This window comes from Carcharhinus amblyrhynchos, chromosome 5 (genome assembly GCF_965287045.1).
Source record: "Carcharhinus amblyrhynchos chromosome 5, sCarAmb.v2.hapA, whole genome shotgun sequence".
NCBI lineage: Eukaryota > Metazoa > Chordata > Chondrichthyes > Carcharhiniformes > Carcharhinidae > Carcharhinus > Carcharhinus amblyrhynchos.
In genome coordinates, this window is record NC_137328.1 from 10,631,884 (window position 1) to 10,652,994 (window position 21,111).

A 21,111-nucleotide genomic window follows, 5' to 3' on the forward strand; every position below is an offset into this window, starting at 1 on the left:
CATCAGATCTTGAAGACTCTCCTCGGGTTCTGACTGGTAAGTAGGGCACCGTGAGGATGGACAAGGCAGCCAACCAATGGCAGGAGCATGGCATCGGGCCATCTTGGAGGTGAGGGGTCATGGATGAGACTTTTGGAAATACATCCAGCTGCGTTGCTAGCTGTGACTAGCTTCTGCAAAGTGCTGGCAGGGACATGAAGGGCTGGAGAGCCTCCTTCTGTGCTCGAAACCTTTGTATGGTTTTAAAAATTTTACCGATGCGTTATGGAAAGCATTCTCTCTGGTTGTATCACAGCTTGGTATGGCTCCTGCTCTGCCCAAGACTGCAAGGAACTAAAAAGGTTGTGAGTGTAGCCCAATCCATCACACAAACCAGCCTCCCATCCACTGACTCTGTCTACACTTACTGCTGCCTCAGCAAAGCAGCCAGCATTATTAAGGATCCCATGCATCCTGGACATCCTCTCTTCCACTCCTTCCTTCGGGAAAAAGATACAAAAGTCTGAGGTCACGTACCAACTGACTCAAGAACAGCTCCTTCCCTGCTGCTGTCAGACTTTTGAATGGACCTTCCCTATATTAAGTTGATCTTTCTCTACACCCTAGCTATGATTATAACATACATTCTGCACTCTCCTTTCCTTCTCTGTGAACGGTATGTTTTGTCTGTATAGTGCACAAGAAATAATACTTTTCACTGTATGCTAATACATGTGACAATAATAAATCAAATCAAAAATTGGCACCTCCCCCAACTTAATGTTGTTGGTCAGCCCTACTCTCTTGATAAGCTAGGACAGATATCTGGGGCTATATTAATAGTACCCTAACGGTTTAGGGGAGAATGAGCAGGGTATAACCATTGATACCAGATGATCATGGATGCGACAGACCAGTGTAGGTTTGAAATGATGATCTCCTGAACAAAGAGGATCCTTGACCTCTCAGTTGCCCATTAGAAAATCTACCAGATAAACTCCAGGTCATTCACCAGACAGCGGTGGTGAAAATACGCCTGAGGGCAGGTCAATTCAGTCTTTGGACTCACCTACAAGTGATTATAGATTAAAAAGCACAAAGGGCAGATGTAGTGAGGAGTTTTTTTTTGCTTTGTCCTCACAGGTCCGTCACAGGTGGATGGCCAGTGGCCTAGGAGAGAACTCGTTGATGGAAGCTGGGGTTATTGGGTGAGATCCTCCAGCCTCTCGGCCACATGTTTCCCATTGGTGGGAGACGGTGCTTTGTTTTCTATCGGCGGGATTCTCCGGTCCCACTTCTGAAGGTGGGAATTCCCATTGATGTCACCCTGCGCAGTCGGAAAACCCGCGGGGGAGGTGGGGGGTGCACTGCTGGCAGGACCGGAAAATCCCACCGGTATGAACGGCCGGAGAATCCCAGTCCTTATGTTTGGGTCCAATTATAAAAAGGCCATGAGGTAGGTTGGCATAATTCAAAGAAGGAACGATTTATTAAACGTCTCAACAATTGCACCATCAATCCAGGACAGACTCCCCAGGGTGCAGCTTGTTCCCTGGGTCACCTGAACTCTTGTAAAGGGGCATAAGACCCCAGCTACTCATATAACAGCAGGGAATGGGGAGGAAATAGAAACTTAGAACAAAAACATTTGTCAAAGGGCTGAGAGCCCTCTAAAACCTTTGCAATCATCCAACTCATTACCATCCAAGTGTGGCATGTGGCCCAGTGGTTAGCACTGCTGCCTTATAGCACCAAGGACCTAGGATTGATTCCTGCTTGGGTCACTGTCTATGTGGAGTTTGCATGTTTTCCCTGTCTCTGGGTGCTCTGATTTCTTCTTCCCACAGTCTGAAATATGTGCTGGTTAGGTGCATTGGCCTTGCTAAGTTCTCCCTCAGTGTACCTGAACAAGTGCCAGAGTGTGGCAACTAAGGGATTTTCACCATAACTTCATTGCAGTGTTAATGTAAGCCTTACTTGTGACTAATAACTCAACTTTTACTTTAACTTGCATCATATCACCTCTGCGTTCAGCTACCTAGGCTCTGCAATTCCCTCCCCATTTCTTTTAACTTTCTTCCTCCTTAGCATTGCCCTTGGAAACCTTGCTCTTTGACCAAGCATTTCATTGCCATGTCTCTTTCTGTGACTCAATACTCAAGTTTGTCTGTCAATTTTCCTGTGAAGCATCTTGGCACCTTTCTCCATGACATCAAGAACGTTATGCAAATACATTGTTATAGTTGTTGTTGGTAAATACAGGCAAAGATTTAACAAAGGAAACAGCTGGTTAATTCCAAGAGAGAGGAATAGTTATTGAGAGCAAATACCTGAAGTAGAATTGCTGAACCTCTTCAGAGCTTCAAATAGTTGGTGAAAGGCTCCCTTGTTGCCATCTGTTTGGCTGTACAGAAGAATCTTCTTGGCATCATAAATCAGACGGGAGATGCTGCAAAGAGTGGGAAAGACAAGAGTCAGAAGATTTCAGGCAAAAGAAATCTGTTTGGTTGAGTCGCACTTGCTCTCAATAGTGAATGTCAAACAATGTTTAGAGTGAAAACATTTGATAGACCATAGCCAGGTCAAGGCAGGCATTCTGACAACAATGTTCTAAACACATTCAAATTTGATCTGCCTCATTCTTTTAGGTATTTCTACATCGGAGCAGAGCACAAACTGGTGTGATTTGCTTGATCCCAAATCAAAATTCAAAACTGGTCTTTAGGTGAGTCCAAAGGTGCACGGATTAGGTGGATTGGCCGTGTTGAATTGACCCAAGTGTCAGGGGGATTAGCAGGGTAAATATGTGGGGTTATGGGAATAGGGCCTGGGTGGGATTGTAGTCGGTACAGACTTGATGGGCCGAATGGCTTTCCTCTATACTGCAGGGATTCTATGAGTGCATATCTGATACACTAGATCGTCATTTTTGCCCACTTTCCCACACACAAAACCAAGGGCAGAATATTACTGGGGTGGGGGTTGGGGAGGGGGGATGGGGGAGGAGGGAGTGGGGGTAGTGGTACACAATTCAACCCCTCTGGAAGCCAAAATCGGTGTCCAGCCAACCCATTCCACACCAGTCCTCTTCACTGCCCTGCGGGTGGGATGAAGTGGGCCAGTGCAGGACTTGAACCCCATCTGGAGAGGACGTCCCACCCTCAGGACCAGATCAGTGGGCACTGCTGGAACTAAAAGAAGGATGGATCCCGGAACCAAGGAAGTCCCGGGTCTTGGAAAGGGAGGATTTGACCAATTTGAGGAGGAGGGGATGGTGCACTTTACAGAGTGGGTACTATCTTAGGGGGGGCTTCTCCGATCCACAAAGGCTACCCCCATCTCCACCAAAGATAGTAATCCCCTTCCTTCCTAACCTTTAAAATAGCTTTTTTTCAAACGCTCTGTCCACTCCTGCCCGACTGTCTACAACTATACTGTGGCGTGGGCAGCATATTGTCATGGACTATTGACTTGTTAACTCCATTGACTCATGATTATTTATTTAAATGCGGTAGGTGGCCTGTCTATTTTGTCTTCCCATATCGTGGGATGGGAACATCATGGACAACAGCAAAATTGTGGATGGACACCTGCCCTATTTTACATGCTACTTCCTCAGCCCTCCCACGGAACTTGGGGCGACACGGTGGCACAGTGGTTAGCACTGCTGCCTCACAGCACCAGGGATCTGGGTTCAATTCCGGCCTCGGGTCACTGTCTGTGTAGAGTTTGCACGTTCTGCCCCTTTCTGCATGGGTTTCCTCTGGTTTCCTCCCACAGTCTGAAGATGTGCAGGTTAGATTGATTGGCCATGCTAAATTGCCTCTTACTGTCGGGGAATTAGGAGGGTTACGGGGACGGGACCTGGGTGGGATTGCTGTCAGTGAAGGCTTGATGGGCCAAATGGCCTCCTTCTTCAGTGTAGGGATTCTATGAAACACATCAAGAGTGGACTGCAGCAATCCTTGGATTTCACAGCCCAAAATCTCTGAGGCAATGTGGCGCAAATTTAGCATATTAATAATTTATCCCTCAGACTGTAGCCCACTGAACATTCAGCGTATTAAACAAAGCACAACTTAATCCTTATTTTTTGTCAGTTTACTTGACACAGCATCTGAACCCAGCATCGACATGTCAATAACTTCTTATATTACATGAACTTCTTGAGCACCAGAATACATGGTAACCAACTCCCTATGGTTAAAACAATGAAATATTTGAAAGAAAGTGCGCATATTTCGAATACCTTGTTCACTTTTCTTTTACTAAATGAACTCCGCAAAGTATCTGAAGTATTTAAATTAAATTTAAAAGTAAGCCAAACACTATGAGGATCGAGTGCAGGCCTGACTCTCCACAAACCATTTGAGCAAATCTAATTTTCATCAATTGGTTTAATTCAATGACGGGCGACAGGCTTCACAGCTTTGTGTTTAGATCCAAAAAAAAAGTTGGCATTCTCCCAGAAAATTCATTTCACTGGGCTGTTCAAACAAAAGGGAAGTTTCCTCTGCTTACTCTCAGAAGAGGAAAGTTCCCCGTGAAGACTTTCCGCCCCTCCTTGCTGTTTTATAAATAGTCAAATCTCTTGAATGTTACTGTAACTATTTCTCACTTCTCCTGGGGACGACGTTATTATGAGTCAGGAGGAGGAATTTCTTCAGCCAGAGGGTGGTGAATCTATGGAATTCATTGCCACAAAATGCAGTGGAGGACAGGTCATTGAGTGTATTCAAGACAGAGGTAGGCGGGTTCTTGATTGGTAAGGAGATCAAAGGTTAAGGGGAAAAGGTGAGAAAATGGGGTTGAGGAACATATCAGCCATGATTGAATTGCAGAGCAGACTCGATGGGCTGAATGGCCTAATTCTGCTCCTATACCTTATGGCCTTATATCCTGGCATAGCGCAGGGAAAAGAAGCAACGTGACATCAAGGGCCAGATTTCTGCTCATGTGGCGGGTAGCTTGAGCCAGGAAAATATCTGGCAGACCGAGGTGACTGTGTTATGCTGTGGGAATTTTCTAGACTGCAGCCAAGTTAGCAGATTTTGGGCACTGGGGATGTTTTGAAATCAGGAACACCACACAGGTTTCCCAAAGTCATCTCTCAATTCTGCCTTCTCACACAATCCCTCAAACCATACCCCACCTGTATCACCTCTACCACTACGTCAACTTTCCTACAACATAGATCCACAATCAGGTAAGGCAACACTTTAAATAGGCAACTCTGCAGTACATATGTCTTGATTTTGTGGGGTTTACTGAGCTATGCAGCCCAAGGACAGTAGGACGGCACAGTGGTTAGCACTGCTGCCAAGGATCCAGGGTGACTGTCTCTGCGGAGTTTGCACGTTCTCCCCATGTCTGCGTGGGTTTCCTTCGGGTGCTCCGGTTTCCTCCCACAATCCAAAGATGTGCGGGTTAGGTTGATTGACCATGCTAAAAATTGCCCCTTAGTGTTAGAGGGATTAGCGGGTAAATGTGTAGGGATATGGGGGTAGGGCCTGGGTGGGATTATGGTCGGTGCAGACTCGATGGGCTGAATGGCCTCTTTCTGCACTATAGGGTTCTGTGGTTCTATGGACCATGCAAAAATTACCCCATAACGTCAGGACGACTAGCAGTGTAATTACGTGGGGTTATGGGAATAGGACCTGGGTGGGATTGTTGTCAGTGCAGGCTTGATGGGCCAAATGGCCTCTTTCTACACTGTATTAGTTCTGTGTATTGAGCCAAGATATGTTGCCTTGTTTAATAGCATCCATCTTCAGGTACACAAGGTCTTGATAAGATCAATTTGACTGTTAAATGTCAAAGAAAGTGGCCTTTACAGAACTCACAGTAAAAATATATTGCCATTAAACATGTGGACAAGTGTCCTATTCATCTAAATTCTGCCTGTATTGCTTAATGAGTTTTCAGATCAGCCATAAGTGTACACATAATGGAACAGCTCTTTTCAGGTAGTTGTTCATTTTAGGCATTGGTGTTAATTTTAATGCATTAAATGCACAGATCCTTTTGGCTGTTCTAACGTGTGCACTAACAGTGTGAACTGTAACCACAAGTGGTTCAATGCTCTGATGCAGCCTTCAACTCACATTGATTTGTCAAAGTTTCCGACGACTCCAGGAGATTCACCTGGCGTTGGGTAGCGGAAACACGGGTTGTTTGCGTTACAAATGATGCCTTGTATCCATGGCAGAGTCCCGGCAGAAGGCATCGCCTTGTTTGGGAAGTGGCCTGCAGAAAGAGGAAAGGAAGAATAAACTGTCGTGACGTGCTTACTCAGTGCAGAATTCATGTGAATGTATCATAAAATCATTGAATGCCAAAGAGATCCTTCAGCCCATCGAGTATGTACTGACATGTGAGAAACCTTTGACCTCTCATCTAATCCCATTTACCAGCATTTGATCCATAGCCTTGAATGATATGACACGCCAAATATTCATCCAGGTACTTTCCTAAAGGATAAGAGGCAACCCACCTCTACCACCCTCCCAGGAACGTATCATAGAATCTACAGTGCAGAAGGAGGTCATTTGGCCCATCAGGCCTGCACTGACAACAATCCTACCCAGATCCTGTCCTATCTCTGTAACCCCACATATTTACCCTCCTAACCCCCCTGACATTAAAGAGACAATTTACCATGGCTGATCAACCTAACTATTTGGACCGTGGGCAAAAACCAGAGCATGCGGAAGAAGCCCACGCAGATACGGGGAGAATGTGCAAACTCCACACAGACAGTCGCCCAAGGCTGGAATTGAACCCAGGTCCCTGGTATTGTGAGGCGGCAGCGCTAACCACTGTGCCACCTTATTAGAACATCCATTATTTCTGCATATTCATGCTATGAGTATCCTCGCCTGCATTCCATCCTAAATCAGCACACTGCCATCCAGGATCATGTGGTTAAGTGCAGCTTGTTTGAGAAGAATCAGACCTCTGGTTCCCAAATTACTGGAGGTTTTCCTTGTCTCATGTCTGGGTCAGTTGTGGATTAACTGATGGAGACTAATTGCTATGATTAGTCAACAACTCCATTATTGTCATATCATGTGGTGACGAGGTTTGCATAATAGGTGGACCTTGATTTTGTTTTTGTATTCCGAGATCCCTATTTCTGGGATCATTTAAATGCAGTGGAAATCTAACTCAGCACATTTGCCTAACCACCATTCTTTAGACATTACCAGCTTCCATACCATGACTGACCGATGCTCCCAAAATCATTCCAGCGCTCCCATTAGCCATACAATTCTACAGGTTGTCAGAAAGTTCATTTAGGTCACTGAATATAACAGCACCACTGAGAAGGTTAGCAGCTCTCAGCGGTACAATGGTTAGCCCTGCTGCCTCTTAGCTCCAGGGACCCGGGTTTGATTCCTGGCTTGGGTCACTGCCTGTGTGGAATTTGCATGTTCTCCCCGTGTCTGCGTGGGTTTCCTCCAGGTGCTCTGGTTTTCCTCCCACAGTCCAAAAATGTGTGGGTTAGGTTGATTGGCCATGCTAAGTTCTCCCTCTGTGTACCTGAACTGGTGCCAGAGTGTGGCGACTAGGGGATTTTCACAGTAACTTCATTGCAGTGTTAACGTAAGCCTACTTGTGACTAATAAATAAAGTTTAAGTTTTGTTCATTTTTCCAACGAGAGTGCAACTAGGGCAATAAGACAGACAGCTGAAGATAAAGAAGAGAAGGCGACATGGGGACAGAGTGGGACAAGATTGGAATGATTGTCCGCATGAAGGACAAACACTAACACAGACTGCCAGTATCTTTCAATGCTGTAATTTCAATGGATGTAATGTTTCAATCAAAACTCTTTCACCTAATTAGTAGAAAGCTAACCACCTCAAACCATACAGGAAGTACAGCGGATACACAGGGGATTAACAGAGTGGTTAGGGCAGGCAATTAAAACTAAAACAACAAACTATAAATGGAACTGAGGGAAGGAGAGGAAATGCGAAATCCAAAACAAACAAACAAATGTATTTTCATTCGGAGACAACAGAACACATTGAAAGAGAGAATATGATGAAATGGTTAACAGGACAGCATCTAATCCCTCATTCACTACCCTGGTTACAAGGGACATAGTGGGAAAAGGTCAATGATTGTGGGGGCTGGTCCAATAAAGCATCTAATAAAGTATTGTATTATTATCAGGTCTGCTGTTTCCTCTAATGTCACTTGGATGTGCGCCCCTGTTTGTTGCAATGCACTGCCCCTTTAAGATTGACGTCTGTGCATCTTAAAGGTACATCTCCTTGCGAGTGACCTGCTGACCCTCAACAAGCCGCATTCCTACACGGCCACACATCTGCAAAAATCTGGCAGATGGAACATATCTGAGCAAATGTGAATCCCAAAATGTGAACTTGTCCACTCTGGCAGGAAGAATAAAAAAAGTAACTTATCTAATTGGTGAGAGGTTGCAGAATTTAGCAGAGTAAGAGCCAACTTGATCGAAACCTTTAAGATTCTGAGGGTATTGGCAGGGTGGACGTGGAGAGGATGGGGAGAGGAGCGGCATGATGGCACAGTGGTTAGCACCGCTGCCTCACAGCGCCAGGGACCCGGGTTCAGTTCCGGTCTCAGGTCACTATCTGTGTGGAGTCTGCACATTCCCCTGTGTTTGCGTGGGATTCCTCCCACACTCAAAGATGTGTGGGTTAGGTTGATTGGCCATGCTAAATTGCCCCTTTGTAGATGAGCAGGTTAAATAAGTGAGGTTATGGGGATAGGGCTTGGGAGAGATTGTGGTCAGTGCAGACTTGAAGGGCTGAACGGCCTCCTTCTGCACTGTAAAGGTTCTTTGATTCTATTCTAGGATGTTTCCTCTTGTGGGATAATCTAAAGCTAGCAGTCACTGTATTATATAAAAGTCATGGGCTTGGGACAGAGATGAGGAGAATCTTTTTCTCTCAGAGGATCGTGAGTCCCCAAAACTCCACTCCTCAAAAGACAGTGGAAGCAGAATATTTTTAAGGCGGAGCTAAACAGATTCTTGAATAACCAGGGGGTGAAAAGTTATCGGGGGGATGGGCAGGAATGTGGTGTTAGATTACAATCAGATCAGCCATGGTCTTATTGAATGCACAACAGACTTGAGAGGGCCGAGTGGCCTACTCCTGCTCCTAATTCATTCGAATGTTCATATGATCTGGGTCCCTGTTAATTACTGGGCCAGCCAGGTAGGTGTCCCATTTTAGTCACTACTCCTTGACTTTTGGATGGCATATCCAGTGGTCTAATACAGTGACACCTGGACGGTGCGGGTAAGCTGTTTTATCCCTTATGAGTTCAGTTGGTGAAGAGAAGCAGGTAATAAATGGCTCCCACAAAGGGCTGGGGTTCCAGGATGGAAAACAAAGTGACAATTTTTTTTATTTGTTCATGGGACACCAGTGTCACTGGCCAGCATTTATTGCCCATCACTCGTTGGTTTGGCCATTTCAGGGGGGACAGTTGAGAGTCAACCACATTTCTGTGTAGCTATAGGCCAGACCAGGTAAGGATGGCAGCTTTCCTTCTTGAAAGGACATTAGAGAACCAGGTAGGTTTCTCCAACAATTGTTTCATAATCATCAGTAGATTCTTAATTCAAGATTTTTTTTATTGAATTCAAATTCCACCAAATGCTGCGGCAGGATTTGAACCCGGATCCCTTGAGCTTCTACTGAGTTTCTGGATGAGCATCTAGCCATGGTACCACCAGGCATCGCGTCCTTTAGTCCTAATGATTGTCCATACCATCCTTTGAACTCAAACCATATTCAGCCTGGCCCAACACATGCAAGGCTGACATGATGTCTCAATACACTAATAAGGAACAGATTTGTGATTTAGGCTATCTTCACACTGAAGGGTCCGATTGAAGTTTGCTCAGTTTAAATTTCAAAAACAGCACTGCTGAGAAGACCTGTACTCTGTCAGCGTGTGAGTATTTGCCAGCGGATCTTTCACTATCAGACAGACTTTGGTACAAAGAGAGAAATTCCTGGTGACTCAATCTCTTTCAACTAATGAGAAGCAGCTCCGAATGCTAATCTTCAAAAGAACATAAGAAATAGGAGCAGGAGTTGGCCATCGAGCCTTTCGAGCCTGCCCTGCCATTCAACAAGATCATGGCTGATCTGATCAACATCGCAAAATGTGTCTGGGGTAGGGATTGCCATTTCAGTCACTTTGACCATGTTACTAAATGACATACAACTTTTAATCAGTTTCGCTCTCAACGAATATGATGATGTACGACTGAAGGGATCGAAATAGTGTGTTGCCCACATTCAAATTCTGATAAAAGTTTATTAGGACTGTTATCAGCCATTAGTTATTGCTCTTGTAATCTGTACCGTATCAGTCTGTTTCAATAAAGTTCAGACCTAACACCTTGTGCCACATGTCCCACGAAAGGCAAAGTGCTGAGACCAAGGTACAAGAACAGCATCATTGTGTTGCAGACCATATCTACCCCGAATGTAAAGAAATTACAAGCAGAAATGCTAACTAGCTGACACAATCATTAAGTTGCTGTTGTTCCATGTGTAGTATGGGTGGCACGGTGCCACAGTGGTTAGTACTGCTGCCTCACAGTGCCAGGGATCTGGGCTCAATTCTAGCCTCGGGTCACTGTTTATGCGGAGATTACACTTTCTCCCCGTCCACCTGAATTTCCTCCGGGTGCTCCAGTTTCCTCCCACACCCCAAAGATGTACAGGTTAGGTTGATTGGCTATGCTAAATTGCCTTTTAATGTCAAGGAGACTAGCGGAGAAAATATGTGGGGTTACGTGGATAGGGCCCGGGTGGGATTGGTGTCAGTGCAAGCTCAATGGGCTGACTGGCCTTCTTCTGTAACATAGGGATTCTGTGGTTCTAACCTACCTAATTTTCTGTGACCAGCACTACTCCACCCGCACTTCCCAATTGGGTCCTATCTCCTACCCAACCTTGTTCAGCACATGAGGCTTGTTTAATGTTGCAGCTAAGAGCACAGTGTCAGGAGCTGGTGACATGACCGTGACGTTAAGTTGAGTTCAAGCTGCTTTTGCAAGGAGGGGGACTAAAATAAACCACTTTGAAACTCTCCAAAAGATAGGCCAAGAAAACAAATTAACCTTCTATCCATTGCCTCATTCCCCAGTTGCATGTCGATGGGCCTCAGGAGATTTATTAACCGTGTGTGCTATATATTACTGGCAGTAAGATGATACTGAAATCACAAACCATCCACCTCAGGTAAAATTAGCATGATGGTGGGTGGGGAATGAAGGAACCATGCAACTTATTTCTTGAACAAGACAACGTATTTTTATGTCAGAGTGTTTTAATCTCACTGGTTTACACGTTTGGCTCATTGTATCTAACACTGAGAACCTGGAGAACCAGGGAATTGTTGTTACAATTATGAGATTGTAAGATTACTCTGGGACTATATCTTTAAATTTACGGTAAACAAAAGGGGACCATGTCACCTGCTCTGCAGTCTGCCTAACAGTAAGCCTGTCTGGTTAGGTTGTTAGAGATCACAGGAAAACTTAGATTGATTTACTGAGTGGAAGACAATGACCACAACCCCTAGGTTTTAAACTTGATTTGATTTATTATTGTCATGTATTGGTATACAGTGAAAAGTATTGTTTCTTGCGTGCTATACAGACAAAGCATACCATTTATAGAGTACACAGGGGAGAAGGAAAGGAGAGGGTGCACAATGTAGTATTACAATCATAGCTCGGGTGTAGAGAATGATCAACTTAATGTGTGGTAACTCTATTTATAAGTCTGATGACAGCAGGGAATAAGCTGTTCTTGCGTCATTAGTGTGTGACCTCAAACTTTTGTATCTTTTTCCAGATGAAAGAAGGTGGACGGGAGTATGCTCGGGGTGCATGGAGTCCTTGATTATGCTGGCTGCTTTCCCAAGGCAGTGGCAAGTGTAGACAGAGTCAACACTTATACAATGAGTATAATCAGAGTGCACCAAAATCCCAGAAAGACAATATAGATATCAGATTGTAAACACTAGTGCAGTAAACTACCCATTTATTTCTAACAAGGGTAACTAATTATTATTTCTACTTAGATGTAAAAATGTGTTTCACATTACTATAGGAAACGGGACAAAAGGGACCATTTTTGAAATCAAGTTACAGATTTCTATTTAAATCTATAAATATCACAGATAGACAGCCTTTTCTGGCTAATGTAGTCTGCAGCCAACTGAGAGGTAGAGAACAGGAGATAGAATCAGCCAGTCCTACAAATAAAGCAGAGAAAATGCTGACTGTAATGTTCACTATGGAGGGTTGGGACCTCATGCCCAGATTGAAGACTAAATTCCTGAGGACTCAAGGAATGTTTGAGGACCTTCCTAGCTTAGAGCTAAAAGAAGGAATCCATAGCGTAACCTTCACGGTGATAGTCAGTTCTGGAATTGGAAGTTCAGTAGCTGAGAGAAAAAAAGCAACCTGTAGGAAGCTAGGAACTACTGTGAATTGTTGGTTATCAGAACTGTAAGTCTGTGGGGTGTGCAATGTGTGATAAATACATAACTGTTTATTTTTGTAGCTTAAAGTATACGTTACCCACAGAAAGAAAATAGTGTTTCTTTAGCCATTTGTTACAGTAAAAGTTATAAAATCTTGACTTGTCATTCTTTCAGTTGTTACCTGAAGTGTGAATTAAAAGTTATCAGTGGCTACAGAGATCATAATACTGTCAGGCTAGCATCAGCAAGTAACTATAATGTAATGGGACATTTAGAACATAGAACATAGAACACTACAGCACAAACAGGCCCTTCGGCCCACGAGTTGTGCCGATCACATCAACACCTACCAACCTACAGACCTATCTATAACCCTCAATCTCATTAAACCCCATATACTCATCCAGAAGTCTTTTAAAAGACCCCAGCGAGTTCGCCTCCACCACCACTGACGGCAGCCGATTCCATTCACTCACCACCCTCTGAGTGAAAAACTTACCCCTAACATCACTTCTGAACCTCCCTCCCCGCACCTTAAATCTGTGTCCTCTCGTAGCAACCATTTCAACCTGGGGAAATAGCCTCTGAGAGTCCACCCTATCTATTCCTCTCAACATTTTGTAAACTTCTATCAGGTCGCCTCTCAACCTTCGTCTCTCCAGGGAAAAGAGTCCCAGCTCCCTCAACCTAACTTCATAAGGCATGCCTCCCAGTCCAGGCAACATCCTTGTAAATCTCCTCTGTACCCTCTCAATAGCTTCTACATCTTTCCTATAGTGAGGCGACCAGAACTGCGCACAATACTCTAAATGAGGCCTGACAAGGGTCTTATAAAGTTGCAGCATTACCTCCCGACTCCTAAACTCAATCCCTCGATTAATGAAGGCCAGTACACCATACGCCTTCTTGACCACCTCCTCCACCTGCGAGGCCGATTTAAGAGTCCTGTGGACCCGGACCCCAAGATCCTTCTGCTCTTCAACACTACTCAGACTTCTGCCCTTGATAGTGTACTCGTTCATCCCGTTGGTTCTGCCAAAATGGACGACTACACATTTATCTGCGTTGAAGTCCATCTGCCACTTCTCCGCCCAGTCCTGCATCCTATCTATGTCCTGCTGCAACTTTTGCCATCCTTCCAGACCATCCACAACACGACCAACCTTCGTGTCATCAGCGAACTTACTTACCCATCCCTCCACTTCCTCATCCAGGTCATTTATGAAAATGACAAACAACAAGGGTCCCAGAACAGATCCTTGAGGCACTCCGCTGGTGACTGACCTCCATTCAGAAAAAGCCCCATCCACAACCACTCTCTGCCTTCTGCAGGCAAGCCAGTTCTGGATCCACAAGGCCAAAGGCCCTTGGATCCCATGGCCTCTCACCTTCTCAAGAAGTCTTGCATGGGGGACCTTATCAAACGCCTTGCTGAAGTCCATGTACACTACGTCCACGGCACTTCCTTCGTCAATGTGTTCAGTCACATTATCGAAGAACTCAACTAGGCTTGTAAGGCACAACCTGCCCTTGACAAATCCATGCTGACTATTCCTGATCATGTCAAACCTCTCCAAATGTTCGTAAATCTTGTCCCTCAGAAGCTTCTCCATCAGTTTACCAACCACTGAGGTTAGACTCACCAGTCGGTAATTTCCCGGGCTATCTCTGTTCCCTTTCTTGAAAATAGGAACTACATCCGCAATCCTCCAATCCTCCGGAACCTCTCCTGTCTCCATTGACGACGCAAAGATCATCGCCAGGGGCTCTGCAATCTCTTCCCTCGCCTCCCACAGTATCCTGGGGTACATCCCATCTGGTCCCGGCGACTTATCTACCTTGATGGAATTCAAAAGTTCCAACACATCCTCCTCCTTAATATTCACGTACTCAATCCTTTCCATCTGCTGGAAATCCATAACAAAATCTCCCAGATCGGCTTCCACTGTGAATACTGAGGCGAAGTACTCGTTAAGCACCTCTGCCATTTCTTCTGGTTCCACACAAACCTTTCCCCCCTCACCTTTTATAGGTCCTATCCCTTCTCTTCTTATCCTTTTACCTTTCAATCTTGCAAGATTCTGTGGAAGAAAATTGTCTCCTCTTGACTCAGACACATTAAACCACAATCCGGATGCAAGTGCTGTTAGATGCACATTTTAAGGAACAATCAGATGAGACCATTTCCTAATCGTAGCTCTGTCTACGAGAAAATTGTCTGTGTTCTCAGCCTATGCAAGGCTTTTGGAAACCATTCACGTCTAGGGCCTTAGGCAGTTGATCAAACGTCACAGGGTGGCTGGGACATAACAGATGACATTGCATACTTTCAGAGTGATGTTGCATGGTGTGTACCATGTCCTTCTCAGACAGACACTCTTCCTATCTGGGCAGCACAGTAACACAGCGGTTAGCACTGCTGCCTCACAGCACCAGGGACCAAGGTTCGATTACCGGCTTGGGTCACTGTCTGTGTGGAGTTTGCACATTCTCCCCGTGTCTGCGTGGTTTCCTCCCACGGTCCAAAAGACATGTTGGTTGGGTGCATTGGCCATGCCAAATTCCCCCTCAATGTATGCAAACAGATGCCGGAGTGTGGTGACTAGAGGATTTGCGCAGTAACTTAATTGAGTGTTAATGTAAGCCGACTTGTGATTCTAATAAATAAACTTTAAAACTATCTGAAGCGTGGGTTGACCAATGCCAATTTCTTAGAATAAAGAAATGAACTCAAATTTATAATTAAAATGGTTTCCTTTGTTTTCCTTTCATTTAAGTGATGATCAGAAGGTTATTTTTGGAATCATGTCAAGTGAAGGAAATCAAATGATCTGATGTTGACAGATGTTTAATCCGCCCAACTTTAAAGACTAAAACAATCATTTTGCAATTCGTGACAAAGATCTGAAGTTTACGGCTGAAAAGTATTTGCCTGGAGATAATTTCCCTTTGCATACATATTTACAGCTTTATGCTTGTTCACTCATTTACTCCTGTTCGGATTTTATTGAGCGATAGAAACAGAGAGAGTGCTAGACAGGAAGTACCCAAATATAACATAGAACAATACAACACAGGAACAGGCCCTTTAGCCCACAATGTTGTGCCGAACATGACACCACAATAAACTAATCCCTTCTATCTGCCCTTGGGCCATAACCCTCTCTTCCTTGCATATTCACGTGCTTATGTGAAAGTCCCTATCATATCTCCACCACCCATCCCTGGCAGCCTGTTCCAGACACCTATCAGTCTCTATGTAAAATAATTGCCTCTCACATCTCCTTTGAACTTTCCTCCTCTCACCTTAAGTGCATGGCCCCTAGTACTAGACATTTCAGCTGTGGGAAAAGAATCCTGTCAATACTATCTATGATGTGGAGATGCTGGTGTTGGACTGGAGTAAACACAGTAAGAAGTCTGACAACACCAGGTTTAAGTCCAACCAACTTCTTTGATAGTAAACTCACAAGCTTTCGAGGTTTCCCTCTTCGTCAGGTGAATGGAGAGTTCTGGCCTCAGGCAGTGCATCTAACAGCACTGACAGTTTACAGATTACTGATTAGAATGCAAATCTTTACACCTAACCTGCTATTCAAGTCTTAAAGTGGCTGACAATGTGAGTTTTATCTATGCCACTCATAACTTTATAGACTTCTATCAGAGCTCCCCTCAGCCTCGGTCACTCCGGAGAAAACAACCCTAATTTGTCCTGTCTCTCCTTATAGTTCATACCCTCTAATCCAGGCAGCATCCTGGTAAATCCCTTCTGCACCCTCTCCAAAACTTCCACATCCTTCTTGCAACGTGGCGACCAAAAATTATCTTCCCATCATGCCAGAAAGAACAGCAGGAATCAGGCTTTTTGTGTCATTTATTCTGGGGTAAAAAAAATTCAGTGATAGTATAAAATCCATGATGAGGGGGATAAATAGATGACAATCTAGAGCAGCACAGATTGTAGAAGAGTAGAACGTGATGAAGACTTACATTCATGTTGTTCATATGGAGGATAGGAGAGTCGTACAGAGATCAATATGAAGAATAGGAAGAGAGGCCACACTAACTCAATCAGCAGCTGAAGCTGAAAAAGAAAAGGCAAACACTATAATTATTAAACAGAAACTTTCTTTGAAGATTCATCTGCAAGGTGGCCCACATTTCACGTAAATCTCTTCCCCTAATGGGGCAACCTAGAACAAGAGATCACAGGTATAGGTTGAGATGTGGCACGGCAGCACAGTAGTTAGCATTGCTGCTTCACAGTGCCAGGGACACGGGTTCAATTCCAGCCTCAGGTCACTGTCTGCATGGAGTTTGCACATTCTCTCTGTTCTGTGTGAGTTTCCTCCGGGTAAGATTTTGATAAGTGACTTCCTGTGGTATTGTTAATGAAGAAATAATACTTCGCAACAGCTGGAGTACAGGAGAAGTAAATCCTTTGAAATCTGCCGCTTCCCCATTTTTGGAAATAAAGATGAAATAAAGGCTCAGTAATAAAGGCTGGTTTTCTCATAAAACACAAGTTATTACTTCATCCACCTGATGTAAAAGAAGAAAGTAGACAAACAGAATGCCACTCCTCTCATTTGTAATTATGTCAAGGACAAGAATCATAAAACCAAATCCCATGATCATACTATTTTTCGACAGATGCTGTCTTTGTCGGCAATTTTTTTTACAACTAAGCCCGATAAGGAAATAAAGGGCGGAATATTCCAGGCACGCCTGCCCCAATCCCGGAAAATACCACCAGGGGTCAATGGACATTTGCATGGTCCACCCCCGTCCCCACCCTCCCCCCTGCCCCTACGATTCTACCTACCTATTCTCGTGGTAGGCGGGACGAGAAAGCTCCCCCCAAAAGAAAGTAAACAGCAAAAAGGTATGAACTGCTGTCCCGTATAGTGTTTGTTGTTTCAACTCTTGTCCAGCCCCTTAAATTAAGTCTGTGGCTCCTTTAAATTGGTAATATGCAGCTATAAAATGAGATGCAGTACACCTAATCTTCTTCTTTGACAGTAATTTGCATCTCCTACTTAACTGTGTTTGGTTCTAAGTGAAGTAGTTTTCTATGTTTGGAAAATTTGTTTCGATGCTCAAATGACATTTTTCCTCCTTTATTCCTTCATGGAGTGTGGGCATCACTGGCCAATTGTTCTTGTGAAGGTGGCGGTGAACCACAACTTTGAACTGTTGGAGTCTGTGTGGTACACCCACAGTGCTATTATTGTCTTTCAATGTAAAATGGAAAATGATCTCTAAGTGCAATATCGATCTGCCGCGTTAATTGACATCAGTCAATAGTAACTTGTTCTTGTTACTAAAATAGCACATAAAAATATCTAAAATTGAAACATAATGCCCTGTCTTCTATCAACAGTCAGACTTCAAATGAAAAGGCCACCTGGAAGCTGACTACTCAACTCCAAGGCATTAGTTTAGTTTTATTTATTAGCGTCACAAGTAGGCTTACGTTAACACCGCAATGAAGCTACTGTGAAAATCCCCTAGTCGCCACACACCGGCACCTGTTTGGTTACACTGAGGGAGAATTTAGCATGACCAATGCTCCTAACCAGCACATCTTTCGGACTGTGGGAGGAAACCGGAGCATCCTGAGGGAACCCATCCAGACACGTGGAGAACATGCAGACCCCGCACAGATAGTAACCCAAGCTGGGAATCAAACCCGGGTCTCTGGCACTGTAAGGCAGTAGTGCTGACCACTGTGCTACCATGCCATGAATTTGCGTAGAACGTTTTATTTGAGAAGAAAGATAGCAGTATGCCCTGGATGTTAGTTTTAAGCTGGTACTCCTGTCTTCAGGACATATCTGATGTTGGAAGTCGCAACGTGGTAACTTGGGTTCCATGTGCCAACAACTTCATTCACAATGATGCTAGGCTCAGCTCAACCCAGTCAATGACCCTGATTCTGTGATCAACAGTGAACAAAGGCACTCATCATCCATTACATTTACACATACCCACAGACTCTCTCTGGGCTTTTGACTGTGACTTGCGATAATTAGATAGTGGAAAGAGCATGGCACTTCCACAAGGGATCTGGAAATTCTGTGAAGGGGGCAAGCAGTGCTGTGACTTCACGAGTTATCAGATTGAAGGATCCACATTGAGTCACGCAGAGTGCAAACCAGGAAGTATAAATTTAAGTTCATTGTCAAATCAAGTATGGAAAGTGAAATAAAGAGAGGGAAAGAAACATGGGGTTAAGAGAGAGATGGAGATAAAAAGGCAGAAAGAAACAGCCAAAAAGAAATGTTTTTAAATCTCCAAAAATAATTAATATCCAAAGGAGCCTCCATACTATTAGAATAAAATTTTCAGTCAGAGAGGTTGTTTGACAGTAGCTGAGATTTATCACGCCATTAAAAATTCACTTACCAACTCTAATGAACAAACTCTAACTTTTTTTGGCAAGTTCAATGGGTACTTATAATGCCAGTATTGCAAATTCCCTCAGGTGACGAAGAAGCAGTACCAAAAGTTCCACTTCATTTATATCTGTATGCTTTCAAAAGCCCCATCACAAGGTGGGGGGGGGGGGGCGGTGGATGAGGAGGGAGGCAAAAAGTAGTGCAACATTTGACAAGATTCAGACAGACAGAATTATGGAATCTGGGGCAAAGACCATTGTCAAGATTTTTTTTACTGCATAATAAAAGATCCTTTGTTCTTTTGTAGCTGTTGCCAACCTTATGTTTACAGACTTCAATGCGAGATAAACTGAAGATTAATTTGCAGTCAATGCCAAAGTTCTGATCTTTAAGGGATCACCTGTAACAGTAGTTAATCATGTAGAAATATTCCTAGAATGACTGAAGCTTTCAAATCATAAATTGAAGTCAGAGCAACTTCAAAATGAAAAATTTAAATTCCATTGCAACGACATTGTGCCGAACTTTAATGGGAAGAAAAAACACACAAAAATGTTTCAAAAATATATATTTCAGTGTTACAAATTATGTGCAACTATATTTAGTAAACGGGCGCTTCTCTGAATTTACACAAAGGCAAGTGTTTTTGAAGTTTATTTATTAGTGTCACAAGCAGGCTGACATTAACACTGCAATGACATTACTGTGAAAATCCCCTAATCACCACACTTGATGATGTGGGAGAATTTAACATGGCCAGTCCACCTAACCAGCACATCTTTCACACTGTGGGAGGAAACCAGAACACCCAGAGGAAACCCATGCAGACACGGGGAGCATGTGCAAACTCCACACAGTGACCCAAGCCAGGAATTGAACTCAGGCCCCTGGGGTTGCGAGGCAGCAGTGCTAACCACTACGCCACGGTGCCATGCTTATGGTGCCACTGTGTACCCCAATAGGGACTCCCAGCTTTGAGTTACTGAGGCCAAGGGCCTATCATAAAAATTTGAGCGTAGCATTGGATTCCTTATACGTGCTCCCATTGCATGAGACTCTGCACTATGTGCAAAATAATGTATGCATTAGAGCTTCTGCAAAGTTATCAGCTCCTTGTTGCACATTATACCACTCCCCGGAGATACTGTCACTTCAAGCCACTATGCTGTTATTAAATCAAGACTATACAAGAAGTAAGCATTCAGATGATTCACGATGGTTTGGGGTGGGACATGGGAGTGGGACCCACCTAAGGAAAATAATGTGTTTCTTAGAACAGAGGAGGTTAAAGGAAGATTTAAATCAAGCTGTTGAAAAGATTTTGAGAGAATAAATAAGGTGAAACTGCTTCCAATGGCAAAAAGGTCAATGGACAGAGGTCACTGATTTAGGATGATTGACAAAAGAATGATAGAACCCCTACAGTGTAGAAGGAGGCAATTTAGCCCATCGAATCTGCATCAGCTTATCGGCAGAGTATTCCAACCAGACCCCACATATTTACCCCAATAACCCCATAACTTATACATTTCAGGACTCTTAAGGCGCAATTTAGCATGGCTAATCCATCTAACCTACACATCTTGGGACATTGAAGGGACTTTATTTTTTTACCACGGCCTGTCTACCTAACCTGCACATCTTTCGAGTGTGGGAGGAAACCGGGGCACCTAGAGGAAACCCACGCAGACACGGTGAGAATGTGCAAACTCCACACAGACAAAACCGGAATTGAACCCAGGTCTCTGACATTGTGATGCAGCGGTGCTAATCACTGTGCCACCCAAGGAAAGATAAAGAGCTTGTTTTTAATCATCAAGGTATTAGAGAATCCCTAAAATACAGAAGGAGGCTATTCAGCCCGTCAAACCCACATCAACAACAATCCCTCTTTATCCCTGTAACCCCACATATTTACCCTGCTTTTTCTCCGGAAACAAGGGTCAATTTAGCATGGCCAATCGACCTAACCTGCACATCTTTGGACTGTAGGAGGAAACCACTTAACCCAGAGAAAACACATGCAGACATGGGGAGGACATGCAAACTCCAAACAGCACTGACCCAAGCCAGGACTCGAACCCGGGTCCCTGGCACTGTGAGGCAGCAGCGCTAACCATTATAATCCAGAGAGCACAGGATTAGTGCTATTAGTAGGATGTCCTCCATCTGTACATTGCTACTCCATGATTCTCTAACATGGGAAAACGGACCTTGATG

The 21,111-nt window shown here is 44.1% G+C and overlaps 1 protein-coding gene across 1 annotated transcript in view; it reads right to left on the reverse strand.

Annotated features, from left to right (window-relative positions):
- Positions 1 to 21,111, reverse strand: part of LOC145342898 (phospholipid-transporting ATPase ABCA1-like) — a 153,608-nt gene that overhangs the window by 100,061 nt on the left and 32,436 nt on the right. Inside the window, exons 3-5 of the mRNA XM_080188471.1 lie at positions 16,481 to 16,574; positions 6,087 to 6,228; positions 2,310 to 2,428 (exon numbers count right to left, since the gene is read on the reverse strand). Coding sequence (XP_080044597.1) covers positions 2,310 to 2,428; positions 6,087 to 6,228; positions 16,481 to 16,574 — 355 coding nt within the window. The remainder of the gene's footprint in view (positions 1 to 2,309; positions 2,429 to 6,086; positions 6,229 to 16,480; positions 16,575 to 21,111) is intronic.